General features: G+C 21.9%; 5 protein-coding genes across 10 annotated transcripts; 3 read left to right on the top strand and 2 right to left on the bottom strand.

The window, feature by feature from the left end:
• Nucleotides 1-1,255: 1,255 nt before the first annotated feature.
• On the bottom strand, nt 1,256-6,356 carry LOC108550693 (coiled-coil domain-containing protein 28A). 6 transcript variants are annotated; one of them, XM_017904503.1, is made up of 5 exons: nt 6,328-6,356; nt 4,906-5,062; nt 2,004-2,214; nt 1,546-1,662; nt 1,256-1,455 (listed from the first exon to the last, which is right to left on the bottom strand). In XM_017904503.1, exons 2-5 carry the CDS (start codon nt 5,059-5,061, stop codon nt 1,256-1,258), a joined length of 684 nt encoding a protein of 227 aa, XP_017759992.1. In that variant the 5' UTR covers nt 5,062; nt 6,328-6,356. The 6 variants fall into 6 exon arrangements, with proteins under 6 accessions (XP_017759992.1, XP_017759991.1, XP_017759994.1 ...); XM_017904502.1 differs by lacking the exon at nt 6,328-6,356 and adding an exon at nt 5,640-5,714; XM_017904505.1 differs by lacking the exon at nt 6,328-6,356 and adding an exon at nt 5,559-5,619.
• On the top strand, nt 6,210-8,262 carry Kpc2 (Kip1 ubiquitination-promoting complex subunit 2). The gene is made up of 8 exons (XM_017904491.1): nt 6,210-6,250; nt 6,336-6,529; nt 6,608-6,768; nt 6,842-7,053; nt 7,143-7,243; nt 7,637-7,827; nt 7,885-8,023; nt 8,135-8,262. The coding sequence occupies exons 1-8, from the start codon at nt 6,210-6,212 to the stop codon at nt 8,260-8,262; spliced, it is 1,167 nt and encodes a 388-aa protein (XP_017759980.1).
• A 357-nt stretch (nt 8,263-8,619) lies between these two features.
• On the top strand, nt 8,620-9,644 carry LOC108550695 (coiled-coil domain-containing protein 25). Its single transcript, XM_017904506.1, has 5 exons — nt 8,620-8,690; nt 8,815-8,862; nt 8,930-9,021; nt 9,096-9,478; nt 9,563-9,644. The coding sequence occupies exons 1-5, from the start codon at nt 8,666-8,668 to the stop codon at nt 9,642-9,644; spliced, it is 630 nt and encodes a 209-aa protein (XP_017759995.1). The 5' UTR covers nt 8,620-8,665.
• A 419-nt stretch (nt 9,645-10,063) lies between these two features.
• Tgt (tRNA-guanine transglycosylase) lies at nt 10,064-12,172 on the bottom strand. Its single transcript, XM_017904498.1, has 7 exons — nt 12,033-12,172; nt 11,582-11,671; nt 11,309-11,462; nt 11,087-11,219; nt 10,712-10,873; nt 10,476-10,644; nt 10,064-10,408 (listed from the first exon to the last, which is right to left on the bottom strand). Exons 1-7 carry the CDS (start codon nt 12,165-12,167, stop codon nt 10,064-10,066), a joined length of 1,188 nt encoding a protein of 395 aa, XP_017759987.1. The 5' UTR covers nt 12,168-12,172.
• A 1,728-nt stretch (nt 12,173-13,900) lies between these two features.
• On the top strand, nt 13,901-15,042 carry Lamtor2 (Late endosomal/lysosomal adaptor, MAPK and MTOR activator 2). The gene is made up of 3 exons (XM_017904529.1): nt 13,901-14,053; nt 14,298-14,460; nt 14,873-15,042. Exons 1-3 carry the CDS (start codon nt 13,986-13,988, stop codon nt 15,020-15,022), a joined length of 381 nt encoding a protein of 126 aa, XP_017760018.1. The 5' UTR covers nt 13,901-13,985; the 3' UTR covers nt 15,023-15,042.
• The last annotated feature ends 6,642 nt before the right edge of the window (nt 15,043-21,684 follow it).

Raw genomic sequence — 21,684 nt, 5'->3', positions numbered from 1 at the left:
TTCAAAAGGATTAAATTGTACGACAACAATATTTCTCATACAAAGTATATTCTAATGCTGCAAGGTAACGGAAATGACTACTATCTATATCAACTTCCGAATGTTTAAAATCAATTAGAATTTGATTAAAAATTACGTAAAATCTATTGAAAATTTTATTGTAAAATACATGCTTATTATGTATGTTACAACAAATTTTATTTTATTCTTATATCTGATTAATAATTGTATTTCAAAACAACTATTTTATAACTTCTATGCGTGATTCTTTTATTTGAATATATACTTTAATTACGTGAAAGAACATCTTGTATATTTTTTATGACAATTTTAATATTGTATTAGTTAAAATTTTTTATCATTCTTCATGATTTTTTGTGATATTTACAAAATTAATTGAATATATGTATCCATTATATAAATATACTGCTTTTTTTTTACTTACAGAACATATTGAATTATTAATGATTTAAATTCTTTATTTGTTACTTGAAAAATAAATTGTGTCTTGTTTGTTATATTGTAAAATTGGGCTTTAAAAGAGAAAAATATTATTTAAAAAAAATTACTTAAATAAATATCTAGTCATATTGCTTTAAAGTGCATTAACATATTGAATAATATTAAATTAATAATGGATTTTAGAAGAATATTTTAAGGAAATACAATTTTATTTCATAATTTTTATTTTATAACTCACTTTTCCAAGCAAGAATTTTTAATATATTCATTATGTACTATATCTGATCTATTTTAATTTTATCCATTTTGATAATACATTATATATAAAATTTCAAATAAAATATAGGTACAAATATTAACATTGTTAAAATATCTAATGAAATTAAAAAATATATATATAAAAAAATTATTGAGCAAAGACAAATAAATATAAGTATACAAATATTAGGTTTCAAGATTCATTTACAATAGAATATATGACTAATTTTTAGCTATTTTTTATTATTCATTAACTGTATATTTTTTTATAGGAAGTTTAATAAGTAATAAAGGGAAATTTCAAATAAATGAAGACATTAAAATCAAGAAATATAAAATAAAAAAGATTTCATTATTAGAAAAGTTGAACATATAATTATATAAAAACAATACCATAAAAGATTTCCAAAATATGAAAATATTTTGTAAAGTACTTACATTTTTATCATATTCTATATGTTGTATTAATTGATATTCATTTTTTTGTACACATATTTTTTTGAAATAATTTCGTTATACGTTATATATTTTATAATTATTTACTATGTAATTTCTCAATACCAACACTGAGTTCTTGAAGACATTCTAACAAACTGTCCATATTAGCACTCGAATGTCGAAGACCTGATTGCTCTCCACCAATTCCTTGTCTTTGACCTAACTCAAAATGAAGTTTAGCTAATTGCTCTTGTTGTTCTCGTATTTCTGTCATTTGCTCCATGCTACAATCTTTTCCTATATTTAAATAGCACTGCCCATTTTAATTTTATTCTTGTTAGAATTTTGTTTTATTTTATTAACTTTATTTTGTTTTATTTTACATACCAAATGCTCGTAAATTTCCACTATGAAAATCTTCTAAAAGTTGTAATAAAGCTTGTTCCATGCGTCGAACATCGGGAACCTCTGACAAAAAGCAATGATGTTTGCATGGTGTCATAACTTTATTTTATGACACCAAAACACAACCAAAAAATGTAATGAAAATTTAGACATACTTAAAACATAAAAATATAAATAAAATTATAATAAATTAGGTATATAATATATTACAAATTATAATTTATAAATTATGATATTTATCAAATAATATTATCATATAGCAATATTACATTAATACACCATATACTACATAAAATAAGTAATAATATATAATTGAAAATTAAGTTAAACAAATATTTTTTAAATGTTGACATACATATTCTGAGAATATATAATTTATAGTTTCTTATTGATTATTTTAAATGATATTTTGAAAATATTAATATAAAATATAAAGTTACCTCTATGTTGCCGATTAATTTTTGTTAGTTCTGTTCGATTTGGCCTTTGTTTTTCTTTTTCATTCATATACATTAAACGAGACTGATTTCCATGATTTGAAAGATTCACAGCACGTCCAGAAACCATAGATCCTTGACTTGTTGCTTGACCTGAACTTCCTTTACTAACAATTGGTGAAGTTTGGACATTAGTCTCCCATAAGACTTGTTGCTAAAATAATAAATTTCTGCTAACATTTTTATCAATTTACTTAAATACTATTTATTTATTTATTTATATTTATAGAGTATCACATTTTAACTTATAAATGAGTTTATTGGATTAAAAATATTAAGATATGTTTCAAAGATTTAAAAAAATAATAATATTTTTTATAAAAAAAAGTAAGAGAAAAAATGAAATATATTTATTGTAAATTGAAAAAATAATACAGATGTTCATTTAAGTAAAACAAATGAATTAAAAAATGACTAAGAATAGTTTTAAACCTTTCATCATATTGCTTTTTACCTTGAAAACTATGTAACATTATAATATTACTTTTGTAGTTGTTTAATATTTATTTTAATGTACAATATCATTTATAGTTCTTAAGTTAAGTTTGTTAAATATGTAATTATTAATCTTTTGTAACTTTAAGCAATCAATTATAATAGAAAGTTTATTTTTTTTTTTGTTTCTTATAAAACTTATTAGCTATTTTGTATATTTTTTATGAAATATTTCTTAGTTAATATAAATAATAGTTAATTAACTGCCTATATAATGATCATCATTATATACATATGCATATTCAAATTTTCTAATAATTTATCAATTCTATTTAAATAAAAATCTTTTAATATTTTATTAAAATAATTTTCTTTTGCTCTTTTTATATCATTATCATTTTTGAAAATGTAGCAATTAAAACAAGTGGTAATTGAAAAGAACTAGTTCGGATGATTATTATAAAAATTAATAACTTTCTACTGCAATAATAGATTATTTCTGATATCCATAAAAAAATGTCATACATGTATTTATTAACCAACATAAAAATCAAATCAGATGTGAGTTCAAAATAAAAATTTTAAATTATATTAAAGGACATATTAAATTTAGTTCATTACAAAAATCAAATTTAATAAATTATTTAGGTTTTATAAAAACTAGTTAAATATGTAATATTACATTCGTACCGATATATGAGAACTATGTGTATCATTTTTACTTGGATGATGAGACCTTGCTGGTGTAGAAGGTGGTGTAGCTTCTCCACCTTGACTTAATGGTTCTTCGCATTCCTCTTCTTGAACTAATTGTTGTAATTCACCACATCCAGATTTTTCAGCCATCCTGGAAAATTATCAATTTAATATAAATCTGTATTTTTATTGTCATTAACTTCAAATAATGTATATTAATAAATAGTCAAATTTAAATAATATTTTGTAAGAAAAAATAAAATAAAGAATATTTCAATATTTTCAAACATACACAATAGATTTATGTAAACTTTTCCCTAAAGTTAATATGAACTTTCTATATTTTAATATTGAAAGAGAATGTACTTTGGAACATTGTAATTATAATTTTTATTATTTATAAATTTTATTATAACATGTTATAAAATTCATAATTATGTTACTAGTAATTGTTTTGTTTGATTTTTGCTTTAAATAATGTAGCATTACAAAAATATTTTTAAATTATAACGTTTAAATCAGTAAATTAATTCGATAAAACATTTTGTTTCTTATCATATTTCACTAATTATAATTTTCTTCTTCTTTAAACAAGTAAAATAAATTTTAAAATTCAGGAAGAAAGTTTTATAAAAATAAACATTTACGAAAGTAAATTTTATGGTTATATATTCTTAGGTATACTTTGTATATCTCGATATGTACATGTAAACAAATCATTTGATTACCTGCAATTTCTGATAAGTGACACTTATGTGACTATATATAAGTTAATTTCTTTTTTCGTAGGAGATGTAAATTCATTGTTGCGTGGCTTTTCAGAAAACATTTATAAAGACATTTTACAGATTATTTTACGCATGATATGATTTAAAACCATAGATATCTTAATATTATTATGTTAATATAATAATGCAACAGAAATTTAAATTAAAACACACAGTCAAGTAAAAATTTTCATATTGAAGTCAAATATATTTGTTTTATAAAATAAAAATAATCATAGGCCTAAAGTTATTTAAATAATATTTATTAGTAATATACGTAAAAAATGAAATTAAAAATGTTATTTTAACCTTTAACAAAATTTACACATTATTTATTTTGAATACTTAAATACATTTATATTATTCATAATAATAAAAACATTTCTTCATGTTATAGATATAATTATAATTTATATGATTGCAAGAATACATAATAAATACATAGTGATACATAAAAAGTTTAACAAGAATAGACAAAAACTAACTTTTGAAACTTCTACTAAAACAACAAATTATAAAACTAACTACATAATGTCTAAGTCAGGAGGACTTTTCTTAATTAATGTTATAAGGTAGAGTATTATTAAATTTTTTAAATGTTAATAAATATAAAAATTGTTAATAAAAACTGTTAATAAATATAATTTACCTTTTTAGCCCTGAAGGAATAATTATGAATTTTAATGTAACATTAGATATGACTATTAATCAAATCAAAAACATTGTAATAAAACATTTCTATAGTGATGATATATCAAAAAATCCAGTCAACTTCCGTTTAGTTCATTTATCCAAATTTAAATGGCTTATAGATGATTATAGTATAACTGATGAAAAAATTAACGAAAATGGTAAAATTTCAATCTGTCAAAATTTTATATTAAATTTACACATAGAAAAATAATATAAAATAATTTTCTTTTAAATATGTAATATTACATTCGTACCGATATATGAGAACTATGTGTATCATTTTTACTTGGATGATGAGACCTTGCTGGTGTAGAAGGTGGTGTAGCTTCTCCACCTTGACTTAATGGTTCTTCGCATTCCTCTTCTTGAACTAATTGTTGTAATTCACCACATCCAGATTTTTCAGCCATCCTGGAAAATTATCAATTTAATATAAATCTGTATTTTTATTGTCATTAACTTCAAATAATGTATATTAATAAATAGTCAAATTTAAATAATATTTTGTAAGAAAAAATAAAATAAAGAATATTTCAATATTTTCAAACATACACAATAGATTTATGTAAACTTTTCCCTAAAGTTAATATGAACTTTCTATATTTTAATATTGAAAGAGAATGTACTTTGGAACATTGTAATTATAATTTTTATTATTTATAAATTTTATTATAACATGTTATAATATTCATAATTATGTTACTAGTAATTGTTTTGTTTGATTTTTGCTTTAAATAATGTAGCATTACAAAAATATTTTTAAATTATAACGTTTAAATCAGTAAATTAATTCGATAAAACATTTTGTTTCTTATCATATTTCACTAATTATAATTTTCTTCTTCTTTAAACAAGTAAAATAAATTTTAAAATTCAGGAAGAAAGTTTTATAAAAATAAACATTTACGAAAGTAAATTTTATGGTTATATATTCTTAGGTATACTTTGTATATCTCGATATGTACATGTAAACAAATCATTTGATTACCTGCAATTTCTGATAAGTGACACTTATGTGACTATATATAAGTTAATTTCTTTTTTCGTAGGAGATGTAAATTCATTGTTGCGTGGCTTTTCAGAAAACATTTATAAAGACATTTTACAGATTATTTTACGCATGATATGATTTAAAACCATAGATATCTTAATATTATTATGTTAATATAATAATGCAACAGAAATTTAAATTAAAACACACAGTCAAGTAAAAATTTTCATATTGAAGTCAAATATATTTGTTTTATAAAATAAAAATAATCATAGGCCTAAAGTTATTTAAATAATATTTATTAGTAATATACGTAAAAAATGAAATTAAAAATGTTATTTTAACCTTTAACAAAATTTACACATTATTTATTTTGAATACTTAAATACATTTATATTATTCATAATAATAAAAACATTTCTTCATGTTATAGATATAATTATAATTTATATGATTGCAAGAATACATAATAAATACATAGTGATACATAAAAAGTTTAACAAGAATAGACAAAAACTAACTTTTGAAACTTCTACTAAAACAACAAATTATAAAACTAACTACATAATGTCTAAGTCAGGAGGACTTTTCTTAATTAATGTTATAAGGTAGAGTATTATTAAATTTTTTAAATGTTAATAAATATAAAAATTGTTAATAAAAACTGTTAATAAATATAATTTACCTTTTTAGCCCTGAAGGAATAATTATGAATTTTAATGTAACATTAGATATGACTATTAATCAAATCAAAAACATTGTAATAAAACATTTCTATAGTGATGATATATCAAAAAATCCAGTCAACTTCCGTTTAGTTCATTTATCCAAATTTAAATGGCTTATAGATGATTATAGTATAACTGATGAAAAAATTAACGAAAATGGTAAAATTTCAATCTGTCAAAATTTTATATTAAATTTACACATAGAAAAATAATATAAAATAATTTTCTTTGTTACAGATGAATTAATGTTAATAAACATTCGTCCTATATCTATACATGAAGATTTGTCTGAAGAAGCTTTGAAAGGTCCAAACAAAGAAGTAATATTACAAGTAACAAAAGATTTACCCATATGTAATCCACCTAAACATATTCCATCTCTTTATTGTCCTGCAGATGTAAATATTTATGTGTATATGTATTTTACATATTACATATAAAAACATTTATATTATTTATTTTATATTATAGTTTCAGAATGAAATACGAAAAATTTTAATAACACTTGTAAAAGCATCAGCAAGAATTGTACTATACAGTCCAGAAGCACAAAAATTTTATAATATCTTAAAAGAAAAGTTAGAAGCAAGATGTGAACCAAATATTAATCCAAATACTGTAAAAACTCTTACAGACATGGGTTATTCTGAAAAAAAAGTCCTAAGAGTGCTTCATTTAAAAAGGTATAAGCAGTCTATTATTTAATTTAATGGTTATAAATAGTAATAGATTAAAAGTAATATCTTATACTTAGATTTTTTATTTACTATAGATTAAATATAATGGAAGCATTGGAATGGCTAACAGAACATCAGAATGATTCTGAAGACGATGATGATGATGATTACTTAGATTCTGTATCTATTGAGAAAGGTAATAATAAAAATGTTACATTTCTCAATTCATCTATTTATATATCAAAAATGTCTTAAAGGAAGCAGGTATTGATTTATGTAAAGGAAGTAATTATTTAGATAATATTTAATACAAAGCAAATATAAACAAATTTATAATATAATTAAGTAGGTTATATTCAATTGTAACAATAAGGACAGATAAACATACGAAACAAATGTTTTTACTTTTATTAATATTAAAGTTTATGAAAACACACACACACCCATATAAAGCAAAATAAATTTGTGATTCTTATTCAATAATATATTAAATTATAATATAAATAATAAAATCAAAAATTATTAAAATTATAATATAATGTTTTTTCATTTTTAAGTTTATTTTATAATTAAATTGATATTTATGCAGGATGTCAAAGCACGGAGAAAGAAGCAAATTTACTCAGCTTAGTAGATTGTTTGCTAAAAAGTTATCATCACTATAGGAAAATGGACTTCAAACCAAATTCTAAAGCAGTACAATTATTATTAGAAATGGGATTTAAAAAAAACAACATTACTGAGGCATTAAAAATTACTGGAAACAATCAAATTAATGCTGTAAATAATTTATATAATTTGAAATTTATTAAATGTTTAATATACTTTTATTTTTAGTGTGAATGGTTACTTGGAGAAAGGAGACATAGCCTGCAAGATTTAGATAAAGAACTAGATTCAGATAATCCAATTTATAAAGCAATCATGAATGATCCACGCATTCAACTTAATCTTACAAATCCTAATATGTTACTTGGTAAAATAATTTTTATTAATCGAGTATAAATATTAAAAAAAAATTAAGTATAATTGAGTACTGAAATAATTAATCCAATAATTAAATTTTTAGTATATTTATCTCTGTTAGAAACACCAGTATCTATAAGTGAACGAATAAGGGATCTTGAAATAGGACCAGTACTTGATCACATTATTGCAACATATCATGCTGAGAAACATGCAATTCATATGAATCAATATGGAATTGATCTATAATTTAAAAATTATTGTGTAAAAAACTCAGATATTTAATATATTAATATTAATAAAAGCTTAAATATTCAATATTTAATGTTTAATATATTTGTACTATACATATATGTGTATATAAATAATAAATTTTTGTTAATATTACAAACATTTATTTTACATTAAAATTTATTTATACGTTTTTTAAATTCTTTTATAATTAATTATAAGCAACATAACAATAAGATAAAATTTTAATTATTAGATTTTATATGTTTATATTCTATCACACATAGAAAAACAAGATATTTTAAAATAAAATGTAAGTTGAATAGTTAAAAAAAAATACGGTTTATTGTCGCTACTATCAACTTGAAGTTTGACAGATAAATTGCACCACGTGTTTAAACCAAAGTTTAAACATAACATAATGGTTTATTATTTTACAAGTGAAGGTATTATTTATTACTGATTTTATATTTAAATTTCATAATTGAATTTTCTTCTTTCATATATTCTACTACTAAATATAATAACATTCAATAAGGTTAGAATAATAATCATGATTATGAATTATAGTTGTACAACCACCCGTAACATTATTTATGGGGATTGACAAATATGAAAGTAAGTGAAAAATATTAAAATATATTATAATATTCAAGATATATTAATTTAACATATAATTTTTCAGATGAAGATCTTATAAAATGGGGTTGGCCAGAAGATGTTTGGTTTCATGTTGATAAATATTCTTCAGCTCATGTATATCTTCGTCTTCGTCCTGTGAATATTTTTTATTAGAAATATATGTTATTGTATAAACTTTTATTTATATGTATACATAATATGTTTTGTAGGGTCAGACAATAGATGACATATCTAGTGCTGTTTTAGAAGATGCTGCACAGTTAGTGAAAGCAAATAGCATTGAAGGGAGTAAAATAAATGCTGTAGATGTAGTATATACAATGTGGTCAAATTTAAAGAAAACTCAGGGCATGGAAGTAGGACAAGTTGGTTTTCACAAAGATAAAGATGTTCGTAAAATCCACATTGCAAAACAAATGAATACTATTGTTAATCGTTTGAATAAAACTAAACGTTCAGAACAAGTGAATTTAAGAGCAGAAAGAGAACAGCGAGACAGAAATGAACGAGAAGATAAGAAAAAACTTTTGAGGGAGCAAAAGGAGAGAGAAAAGGCAGAAGAAAAACGAAAAAAGGAGGAAGCAGAAATGAGGTAAATCAAAAATCATTGTATTATTATTGAAAGGTATCAATTATTCAAATTCAATTGATTTAATATTATTTTATATTCTTGCAGAAGTTATAATTCTTTGTTTAATACATCTAATATGACATCAAATACAGAAAATAGCGGATATGACTCAGATGATTTTATGTGATGAAATTATTAATGTTATTTGTATTTTTTGTGCCTACTTTACCATAGTTTGGAATTATAGATAAACATATTTAAAACATAAAATATGCGTAATACCAAAATTTAATTTGTTTAAAGGAAAAATGATTATTAGAATTTAAAAAAATCTAAAATAACAGAATAATAACAAAACTGATAAATCTTTACAAATTAAAATATTTATAAAAAAAATGTATAAAAATGTAAGTTTTGCATATATTGCAAAACACCATAAGTTTTGTTATTGAATTTTTTTGTTAGTTTTGCTGAGTACATTATATTTTATATAATTACTGCAACTAGTTATTATAGAATATATATAAATTTTCATTTATTTCTGTAAAAAAATATTTAAAAACTAAATAGGAAACATTATATTATGAAAATAAATAATTATATTTGTTATAATAGTTTAATATGCACAACTTCCAAGGCATTAACTATCCATTGAGGATATTCCTTGTGTGGATATAAATCTAACATATACTCTTGTATGAATTCTGGAAATCTCTGCTCTTTAATACTTTGTCTAATATCTTTCATTAGTTTCATTTGGAATGAAATATTATGAATAGATAACAAATGACATGCAACTGTTTCAACTGTTACAATATGATGAAGATAAGCGCGTGTGTATGTTTTACAAGTACTACATTCACATAATTCATCTATTGGTCTCATATCTTTACAATATTGAACTTGTTTTAAATTTAATTGGCCAGTACGTATCAATGCACAACCAAATCTCTGGAAAAAACAATGTGTCAATTAATAAATTTCATTTTGCTAATTTACATTATCCAAATTTATTTACCGCCGTTCTTGTAGGAAATACACAGTCAAACATATCTATTCCCAAAGCAGAACAAATGACTAAATCAGTAGCAAATCCAACACCCATTAAATAACGTGGCTTATTTTTTGGAAGTATACTTGTCGTAAGATATACCATTCTCCAAAATTCATCTTTAGATTCCCCACCACTGGAAATAGAATTAATCATTCAATAATTATTCTCTTTATTTAAATTAATGCATACAACGCGATTACCTTAATCCACCTACAGCATAACCATTTACTTCACGTTTAGTTAATTGATTTGCACATTCTGATCTAAGTTTAGGATCAAGACCTCCTTGTACAATTGGAAATATACTTTGTTCATCTGACCTCTGATGTGCTTTCAAACATCTATCTAACCATCGAATTGTTCTATAAATAAGAGTATATTGAATATTAAAAATCATTTTACTAAAGATACAAAAAATATTATTTTAATAAAAGTAAATAATGTTTATATATACAAAAACAATGATATTACCTATATATTATGTACATAAATGCAATAACAGTACCTGTAAATTATATATAAATATCCGATCCAATAATATTATCTTTGAATTATACATACAAATCCAATATTACCTATTCATTGCTACTTCTACTCTTGGTCCTGTTAATGTAGTTCTAACCACATCATCAAGTTGCATAATTATATCTGCTCCTATTGTATTTTGTATTTGTATAGAATATTCGGGTGTCAACATACAATCTGAATCTATGCAATAATATTAAAATATTTCAATTGTTTTTTATGTTTTGAACACAATATGATATAAATACAGATTGTTTCCAAATTATAAATACCATTATATGGTGACTTAAATTTGACACCATCTTCTGTAATTTTAGCAAGTTCTAATAATGATACCATTTGGAAACCACCAGAATCAGTTAATAATGCTCTTTTCCAATTCATAAATTTGTGTAGACCACCAGCTTTTTGCATAATATTAAAACCCTAAAAGAAATAATTTCTTTATTAATAGAATATTTATCTGAATTATTTGAATAAGCACTTTACTTATGTTTTAAATATATTCATAATAAAATCTTTATACAGTAATATTTTTTACATACAGGTCTTGTTCCAAGATGATATGTATTCGCAAGTATAATTTGACAATTTAATTGTTCTAATTGTTGAGGTAATAAACCCTTCAAAGTACCCTAAAATATTAAAGTTAATATTAAAACATACAGAGTATTTTATAAATAATTGAAAATATACTGAAATTATTTATTATAAAAAAAGTTGTCATTGTATTATATAATAAAAGTATACAGATAATTTCAAGATTATTAATTTTTCTTTTTAAATGATATATTACATTGCTTAATTTATATTATATTAATATTAGTTGAAGAGCGTAAAGAAATATGTCACATATGATTCAATGTCATAAAATATTGTAAATATTATATTTTCAATTATTTATGATGTACTTTTAAATAGAAAGATTGTATAAATTAATAATATTAAATATATTGTATTATATTTTTATTTAACATTAAATTACATTAAACTTACTTGTGTACCCACTGGCATAAACACTGGTGTATCCACATGATGATGAATAAGAGTTATCTTTCCAGTTCTAGCTCTTGTTGTTTGGCATTCATAAAATATTTCAAATAGTAATGGTGATTTTGCATGTTGTAACATTTTTTGAAGATTAATAATATTTTAATAAATGGTATTGTCTTTCAGTTTAAATACTTGTACAATTAACAAAATTATAGATATTTTATATCTATAATACTACTATACTGTAAATAAAAAAATATTCATACGATATATTTTACTTAATAAATCACAATGTTTATATATTGTTTCACAGATTACATTGATTCACATGTAATAGCTATTTCTTTGCATCTACTTTACATATAAAATAATTTAATCTAAAATGTATTCTTCATTATTAAATGATATTTATTTATATTTATATTGTTGCCTATTACTTCATATAAGAAATAAACTGATCATATTACAGAATGTTTCCCATGCATTCTCATCTCAATTTATTATCAGTAAAGTTTTTACAATTTCACTGAAAAAGTAGAAAAAGCAAATTATATGTTATATTAAAATTTTGTTTCTATACAGAATAAATAAAAAATCTAAAATGATTTTAGATAGAAAATATATTGACAAATCATTGTAAATATTACTTTCTCTTAAGATATTTATATAAAAATTTGAACAATATAATATTAGTTATTTTTAGTGTTTATATTTATATATATTTATAATTATCTGCTATAGAAAAATTACAATTCTATAATAAATTAATAAATGAAGATAATTTTGCAAATTAGATTAAATTATATTAAAAAATATAAATTTAAATGTACATTAAAATGTTAATTCATAATGAATAAATTACTAAAAAAAAAACCACAATAGTAAATGCAAATTAATGGCTGTTATTTACTGAAAAGTACATAAATAGATTTTATAGCTTTTTATTTATACACAAAATAATGAGTCATGTTTAAAAATATGTATGCAAGAAAAATAATATTTTTGAGTTAAAAAATATTATATTTATTAAAAACATGATGATAGTTCTATACTAATATATTAAATTAATAAAATATTAAATTATTATCATGAAAACTATAAAAACTATTATTAGCCAAAAAGATAGATGTAAGATTATTTTTGAATTTGTTAACCATTCTTGAAACTTTCTCGATGAATTATAACTACAAAAAACGCATTATCACGAATTTGGATGAAAATAGATAATTATTTTATTAACTCTCTTGTTATCATATATGTAGAACTGATAACATCTTTGATACATATATAAAAAAGAATTTTGCAAACAAAAAATGTAGATATGAACATCGAAGTATTTTATATAATTAATTACTGCATAATGCATTTATATATATACATTGATATAACGCTTATTGCTTACATTATAAACATTTTTAATATTAATGTAGATATTTAATGTATGTATCATTCTAGACAGTATTTATAGTGTGTATTGTATACCACATATTTAAAACTAAAAAATTATAATTTAATTGTATACAATTTTCAAAATTATTAATAATTCTATTATTAATTTAATACAAATATAATACTATTAACATACAAAAAAATATTTTATTTAAAATGTATTCTATAAAATATATGTATAAGTAAATATATATTTTATTTATTTTATTCAAAATTTAATTTTGTACAATAATATTTAATAGAAATAGCGTATGAAATATATTTTCACACATGAAATTTATATACTAGAAACTTTATTTCTTTTAGTGAAAAATTGGTATCGTATAAATTTCTATGATATAACTATTTTTTTGTATTAGGGACATTGTAATTTGTTATAGAGAATAGATCTAATAAAAAATACTACTCTTTGTTGATGTTTTGTAGTAGATTTACGATAAAGATAATTGAAAGTAAGATAAATATTGTACCGAGAAAAAGAAATTTGTATTCATCACCTGTGAAATTATGTTGAAACCAAAAGCTTTAACACAAGTACTTAGTCAAGCTAATACGGGTGGTGTAGAAAATACGTTGTAAGTAAAATATAATGTATTAACATTTCCTTTATTGAAATTAAAGATACTACAACTTATATTTTTTAAAACAATTGTACCATGTTATAAAACACACAAAAACTGTATCACATTATAAAACATGTAAATCTACAATATATGTAAATGAAATCATATAAATAAAGTTGAATAGTTTTTATTATTATTGTATTTGGAAATATTTTTAGAATTACATGATTAAATAAAAAATGAAAATGTGTTTCAGATTATTAAATAGAGATGGTGGTTTATTAGCTTACAGTGGTTATGGAGATAAAGATGCAAGAGTAACTGCTGCTATTACAAGTAATATTTGGTCAGCATATGAAAAGAATGGACGAAATGCATTTAAAGAAGATGAATTACAATTTGTATTAATGGACTGTGTGGTAATTAATGAATATTTTATTATTAATGAAGTATGTACTGCTTAAATCTTGTGTAGTTAAATATTTATGCTAATATCTTCTTTTTTAATTACAACTAAAAATTTTTACATGTTACAACATGCAAAAATAATGTTAATAAGATATAAACATGGTAAATTTTTCTTGACATATCTTTTAATTGATGAATAATAATATATTTACCTATTATAATAATAGACATTTCTAAGATTTATTCCTAAGTGTTTAAAAATTTTAAATATCATATAGTAATAAGAAGGCATAAATATTGAAAAAAATTGATTTAATAATATTATTATGAACTTGATATATACAAATGTTAACATTGTATTGTGACTTTTTCAATTAATTTATACATAAAAAATACGAAATCTTATAATAAATTTTCTTCTAGGAAGGCAAAGTTGTAATTACTGAAGTAGCAAATTTACTATTATGTTTGTATGCTAAAGAAAATGTGGGATTTGGATTATTAAGAGAAAAAGCACAAGCTTTAGCAAGATATCTTGATCAACCATTAAAAACAATAGCCAATATGCCTTAATCAATATAAGTTTGAAAATATATCTCATTGCCTATATTATAATGTTTAATTGTATATCCTAATATTTATAATTCTTTGTAAAAATTGATACTTAGTAGTATCTTGTAAATAACATTTTCAATTAGTAAACAATTTATATATTAGTTCATATATTAAATTTTAGAAGAATAATATTCCAAACTATGCTTCAAGAATTGTTGTATATCATTATTACCATAATATGTATAATTACTATTTATAATTAATAGATAATAATTAATAAATAATTAGAATTCAATAATGTAATTATTTAATTATTTAAAATAAATTATAATTAATAATAATAATTACATTCAAGATATCAATAAAGAATAATGTTTTACAGTGTGTACAATAATGCAGGTATACATTTATAAAAATTGTTTTTATAATATTTAATATGTAATTTCTATCTTGTACATGTACACATAATATTAATATATATTGATAATTAACACATTGCAAATGATACTATAATAATTATTCTATGAAATTCTTATGTTGAAATAGAAATGGAAAAATGAGTGTAGTTAAAAAAAATTTAATAAAATCAGTTAAAACTACTAGTAGTTGGAATGAAAAAATATATAAAAACGGGTATTATCCAAAACAGTAAATAAACAATATGCAAATAATTCATTAAATATAATTTTTTTATATTATGGTTTAGAAAAGTGAGTTAAGTTAGATGACACATTTTCTGGAACTATAGTACACAATAAATATGTACATTAAGTGAAAGGAAATAAATAGATATTAAATTAATAAACTATGATAGTTTTTTAAGTACTTTATTGATTTTCATACAATTTTTCCAAAACAGGAATGTAAATTGTTAAAATAAAAAATTCTTGTACGATAATGCTAAATAATTAATGTATAACAAAAATAATACAATAAAACATCTCTAAATGAAGATGCATCATTCAAATTAAATTTTGTTCCTAGTTATATTGTAAATGGAAGTATTGTATAAATAAGTTAAAGGAAAAAGTAAAATTTGTCAAGATTGATTCATTCAATTAACTTTTAAAACAAACATTTTTATTTTGGATTGGTACCTAATGAAAGTATTGATACTTTAATTTTGATTCACAGATTATTGTAAATGAAAATAATAACATTATTAAGGATATCAGAGTAGTTTAGATGTTTTTATTTGTCTTAACTACAGATTGATATATTAAATTATCAATAATTATCATTATGTAATTGAAATTACATTAAATGAAAAATATCCTAATCACTGCATTGAACCTTGTAAACATATTAAATTTTCATAGAGGTCGCCAAATCTTATATTTTTAGATTTTTTTTTTTTATTATATATAAAGTATAATACATTAATACTTTCTTGTAGAAAATAACAAACTGTATTGACTAATGTATTAAAAAATATATAATTTTGTTAAAACAAAAATTTAATTTTTGCATGTTTTTTAGGTACCCAGTCTGAAAAAACATTATAATATCAAATTATTCATGTTCGTTGAAACTGTATAATTTTAATAGATTTTTGGTAAAGTCAACAATTTTGAGGATATTTGTATTTGTAGATACTCATCTTGTGAACATATATCAAGTATCAAAGTAAAAATTGTCCATTTATAATAATCTAAATTTAATATTTGGTAAGATTTCTGTTACTATATTCTGATTGCTGAGTGATCTTTTCAAATTCTTATTTCTAATTTATGCTACAATCTTCCTATTACATTTAAGTTCTATAATTAGAATACTAATTCAATTTTTTAGAAATTATTGAGCAACTACTACTTAATAATTACAAATTTATGCTTGAGCAAAAATACTTATAATACATAATGTCTATACTTTTTTTCATATTCTTTAAAATATCCAAATATTTAATTTATTCATATAAATTTAATTGTAAGGATATTTTTTTGTATTTAATTCCACATTCAGTTTCCTCTAAACTGTATTTTCTCACTTTAACTACATGCAAAGTTATTTTGTACCTGGCAGTATAAACAGACAAAAGGTAATATTACATAACAAATAAGCAAAATATAAATATAAAATAAAAATTTTTTATATGAGACTTTATTTTTACAAAAGTGTCTTTACACATTCGACAAGAATACATCTGTTTGACTAAATCTTAACAAATTTTGCAGTTTCTCGTTATTGTATTGAGTAAACAATATTAGAATATACAATATTATAAAACAGAGTATTTATGTATCACGAATTTTATCATTTTATAAATTATTAAAAATATTAAATATTATGTTGAATACACGATTCTGTTTGTTAAAGTAATGTTGTATAAACAATTTTTAATATATTCTGATATTTTAATTTAACAAATACTAAATCGATTACTTTATTTTAATTGCTCAGACGTGTAATTTTTTCAAAGTTTAAAATTGATTTAATATAATTCCACGAATATACACATATGTTGATATATAGTCAACCGCATATGTACTCGATAAATATATTTATACTTTATTTTTGTATGTAGAATTAACTGCTTCTCGATTGTATCATCAATTACAAAATACCTTATGCATTAAATAAAAAAAAATTCTGATCCACATAGTTTCAAATAAATTCAATATATATTTGTTTTTTCAATAATGTATAGTTCTTTTCGTATAACTTACTATTATAATTTTTTCATAATATTCTTAGAATATTTCCTGATTGAATTACCTAAATATATTTTAATATTTATTGTAAATTTTTGAACATTTTCCTTACAGTCATAATTATTTAAAGTTAGTTTTGTTACTGTCTTTATTTTATTTGATAGATAATTTTTACTTTGTAAACATATATGTATATTGAACTGTGATATGACTTTTGTTTATAATTTGTCACTTCACAGTTTAATTTGGTTTACTATTGAAGTATGTAAATTAATGAAAGAATGTAATAAAAAGCTTATTAACATTTATTAAACAAAAAGTTTGTAAACAATTAAGTACATATATTTCAGTTTAGAGAAGTATTGAATGTTATAAATAGACAACTTTTTGTATGAACTATCCTTAAAGCTGTTATACATATTAATTCTTCATAAATAATTTTACAAAATTTTCTATTTTTATTTTATTTAAACACAATCACAAATTATTATATATAAATTTCAAATTCTTATTTCTAATTTATGCTACAATCTTCCTATTACATTTAAGTTCTATAATTAGAATACTAATTCAATTTTTTAGAAATTATTGAGCAACTACTACTTAATAATTACAAATTTATGCTTGAGCAAAAATACTTATAATACATAATGTCTATACTTTTTTTCATATTCTTTAAAATATCCAAATATTTAATTTATTCATATAAATTTAATTGTAAGGATATTTTTTTGTATTTAATTCCACATTCAGTTTCCTCTAAACTGTATTTTCTCACTTTAACTACATGCAAAGTTATTTTGTACCTGGCAGTATAAACAGACAAAAGGTAATATTACATAACAAATAAGCAAAATATAAATATAAAATAAAAATTTTTTATATGAGACTTTATTTTTACAAAAGTGTCTTTACACATTCGACAAGAATACATCTGTTTGACTAAATCTTAACAAATTTTGCAGTTTCTCGTTATTGTATTGAGTAAACAATATTAGAATATACAATATTATAAAACAGAGTATTTATGTATCACGAATTTTATCATTTTATAAATTATTAAAAATATTAAATATTATGTTGAATACACGATTCTGTTTGTTAAAGTAATGTTGTATAAACAATTTTTAATATATTCTGATATTTTAATTTAACAAATACTAAATCGATTACTTTATTTTAATTGCTCAGACGTGTAATTTTTTCAAAGTTTAAAATTGATTTAATATAATTCCACGAATATACACATATGTTGATATATAGTCAACCGCATATGTACTCGATAAATATATTTATACTTTATTTTTGTATGTAGAATTAACTGCTTCTCGATTGTATCATCAATTACAAAATACCTTATGCATTAAATAAAAAAAAATTCTGATCCACATAGTTTCAAATAAATTCAATATATATTTGTTTTTTCAATAATGTATAGTTCTTTTCGTATAACTTACTATTATAATTTTTTCATAATATTCTTAGAATATTTCCTGATTGAATTACCTAAATATATTTTAATATTTATTGTAAATTTTTGAACATTTTCCTTACAGTCATAATTATTTAAAGTTAGTTTTGTTACTGTCTTTATTTTATTTGATAGATAATTTTTACTTTGTAAACATATATGTATATTGAACTGTGATATGACTTTTGTTTATAATTTGTCACTTCACAGTTTAATTTGGTTTACTATTGAAGTATGTAAATTAATGAAAGAATGTAATAAAAAGCTTATTAACATTTATTAAACAAAAAGTTTGTAAACAATTAAGTACATATATTTCAGTTTAGAGAAGTATTGAATGTTATAAATAGACAACTTTTTGTATGAACTATCCTTAAAGCTGTTATACATATTAATTCTTCATAAATAATTTTACAAAATTTTCTATTTTTATTTTATTTAAACACAATCACAAATTATTATATATAAATTACATATTATTTAATAATAACAAAGATTCCATATTCATATAATGCATATTTTAAATAAAATTAATAACATAAAGGTAATAAATAATTTTTTATATAAATCACTAGAAGTGTTTTCTTATAGATATTTATGTTATTAAGTAAGTTTTATAAGTTATTATGATAATTATAACACATTACTATAATAAAATAGTTATTCCTATAATGTTATAAATGATAATCATATTTTACATAAATTTTAACTATGCCCTATAACTATATTATATTGTTATAATATAGTTATGAGCTACAAACATACAGCAAGAAGTAAGTACATTTGTTGCGCTGTTATTTCAGTTAAATAAGAATAAACAGTGAGATATATAAAAGATAAATTATATAATTCTAAAATATATACGTTTTACTTACTATTTCTTACTCCTAAATTTTGTAATCAGTAAAATATGATATATAATATAATTCAATAACAAAAATATTAAACAAGATATATTTTAAAATTAAATATTAAATTTATATGTTTATATAACAATAGATGTATATAATGTTTAAAATAATTATTGAATGTACATATTTCTTATAAATGAAATTGCTTTTATTGGGTTGTCCGGAAAGTTTGTGCCAATTTTGAAGGAAAATTGAAATGCAGATTTAAATTTTAGTATACCTTTATTAAATTATATAAGTGTTATTCTGTTCTACAATCTTTCTCCACCTTTCAGGCAACTTGAAAATTCCGTCCTTCCAGAATCTCTCAGGTTTTTCAGCGAAAATCTTTTCTACGAGATTTTTTATCTCGATCGAAGAATTGAAATTTTTTCCATTAAGGTAATTTTGTAATGATCGAAATAGATGAAAAACAGAGGGCGCGAGGTTTGGTGAATATGATGAATGGGGTAGAACATCCCAACCGAGCTGCAACTTTTGTCGAGTTATCAAAGGCATATGAGGCCGTAATGAAGCACGGCGCCCTTCCGATTCGATATTTCTAGACTTTTTATTCAACTGCTGCCTTTAATTCATCTAATTGGAAACAATACTTCTCTGAATTTATCGTCTCGTTATTTGATAAAAGCTCATAATACAGAATCCATTTCCAATCCTACCAGACACAGAGCATGACTTTCTTTGGATCAAGACAAACTTTTGGGGTGACTAAAGGTGGTTCATTCCGTTTTACCCAAGATTCTTTTTGCTCAACATTATCATAAATGATCCATTTTTAATCCTCCGTCACTACTTGCTTCAAAAATGATGTCTCCTCGTTGCGTTTATAGAGCGAGTCGCAAATAGAAATGCGATCCATCAGATTTTTCTCTGGTAAATCGTGAGGAACCTGTACATCAAAACGGTTTATGTAGCCAAGCTTTACAAAATGCTCGTAGATGGTGGATTTTTACATATTTAACATTTGTGCTAATTCACGTATCGTATAGCGAGGGTTATTCTCGATCAGTGTTTAAAAACATCAAGATTTAAGACCAAGAACGCTCGAGTAAACTCTTTACTACAGATGAAGATCAGATTAAAACATTGATGATCGCATTTCCATTTGCGACTCGCTCTATAAACGCAACGAGGAGGCATCATTTTTGAAGCAAGTAGTGACGGGGGATTAAAAATGGATCATTTATGATAATGTTGAGCAAAAAAGATCTTGGGGAAAACGAAATGAACCACCTTTAGCCACACCAAAAGTCGGTTTTCATCCAAAGATCATGCTCTATGTTTGGTAGGATTGGAAAGGGATCCTGTATTATGAGCTTTTACCAAATAACGAGACGATAAAGTCAGAGAAGTATTGTAGTCAAATAAACGAATAAAAGACAGCAGTTAAACAAAAACGTACAGAAATAGCGAATCGGAAGGGCGCCGTGCTTCATCAGGACAATGTGCGGCCTCATTTGCCTTTGATAACTCGACAAAAGTTGGAGTTCGGTTGGAATGTTCTACCCCATACACCATATTCACCAGACCTCGCGCCCTCTGTTTTCCATCTATTTCGATTATTACAAAATTACCTTGATGGAAAAAATTTCAACTTTTTTGTCGAAATAAAAAATCTCGTAGGAAAGATTTTTGCTGAAAAACCTG

This window comes from Eufriesea mexicana, unplaced genomic scaffold (genome assembly GCF_001483705.2).
Source record: "Eufriesea mexicana isolate 0111107269 unplaced genomic scaffold, ASM148370v2 scaffold2913, whole genome shotgun sequence".
Classification (NCBI taxonomy): domain Eukaryota; kingdom Metazoa; phylum Arthropoda; class Insecta; order Hymenoptera; family Apidae; genus Eufriesea; species Eufriesea mexicana.
Note: the sequence above shows the minus strand (reverse complement) of the source record. Positions and strands in the feature narration are given on the sequence as shown.

Bases quoted from the DNA above. Each gene is read 5' to 3' on its own strand.
- LOC108550693 (XM_017904503.1), bottom strand. From the start codon at position 5,061: ATGGCTGAAAAATCTGGATGTGGTGAATTACAACAATTAGTTCAAGAA. The intron at 1,663-2,003 runs GTAACTTTATAT...CATAAAATAAAG, and splicing joins AATTAATCGGCAACATAGAG to TTATGACACCATGCAAACAT. The intron at 1,456-1,545 runs GTATGTAAAATA...ATTTAAATATAG, and splicing joins TGGAAATTTACGAGCATTTG to GAAAAGATTGTAGCATGGAG.
- Kpc2 (XM_017904491.1), top strand. From the start codon at position 6,210: ATGTCTAAGTCAGGAGGACTTTTCTTAATTAATGTTATAAG. The intron at 6,769-6,841 runs GTAAATATTTAT...TTTATATTATAG, and splicing joins CTCTTTATTGTCCTGCAGAT to TTTCAGAATGAAATACGAAA. The intron at 7,054-7,142 runs GTATAAGCAGTC...TATTTACTATAG, and splicing joins AGAGTGCTTCATTTAAAAAG to ATTAAATATAATGGAAGCAT.
- LOC108550695 (XM_017904506.1), top strand. From the start codon at position 8,666: ATGGTTTATTATTTTACAAGTGAAG. The intron at 8,691-8,814 runs GTATTATTTATT...TATGAATTATAG, and splicing joins TTATTATTTTACAAGTGAAG to TTGTACAACCACCCGTAACA. The intron at 9,479-9,562 runs GTAAATCAAAAA...ATATTCTTGCAG, and splicing joins AAGGAGGAAGCAGAAATGAG to AAGTTATAATTCTTTGTTTA.
- Tgt (XM_017904498.1), bottom strand. From the start codon at position 12,167: ATGTTACAACATGCAAAATCACCATTACTATTTGAAATATTTTATGAA. The intron at 11,220-11,308 runs GTATTTATAATT...ATTATTGCATAG, and splicing joins ATTTAAGTCACCATATAATG to ATTCAGATTGTATGTTGACA. The intron at 10,645-10,711 runs GTAATCGCGTTG...TTCTATTTCCAG, and splicing joins TATGCTGTAGGTGGATTAAG to TGGTGGGGAATCTAAAGATG.
- Lamtor2 (XM_017904529.1), top strand. From the start codon at position 13,986: ATGTTGAAACCAAAAGCTTTAACACAAGTACTTAGTCAAGCTAATACG. The intron at 14,054-14,297 runs GTAAGTAAAATA...AATGTGTTTCAG, and splicing joins GGTGGTGTAGAAAATACGTT to ATTATTAAATAGAGATGGTG. The intron at 14,461-14,872 runs GTAATTAATGAA...ATTTTCTTCTAG, and splicing joins TTGTATTAATGGACTGTGTG to GAAGGCAAAGTTGTAATTAC.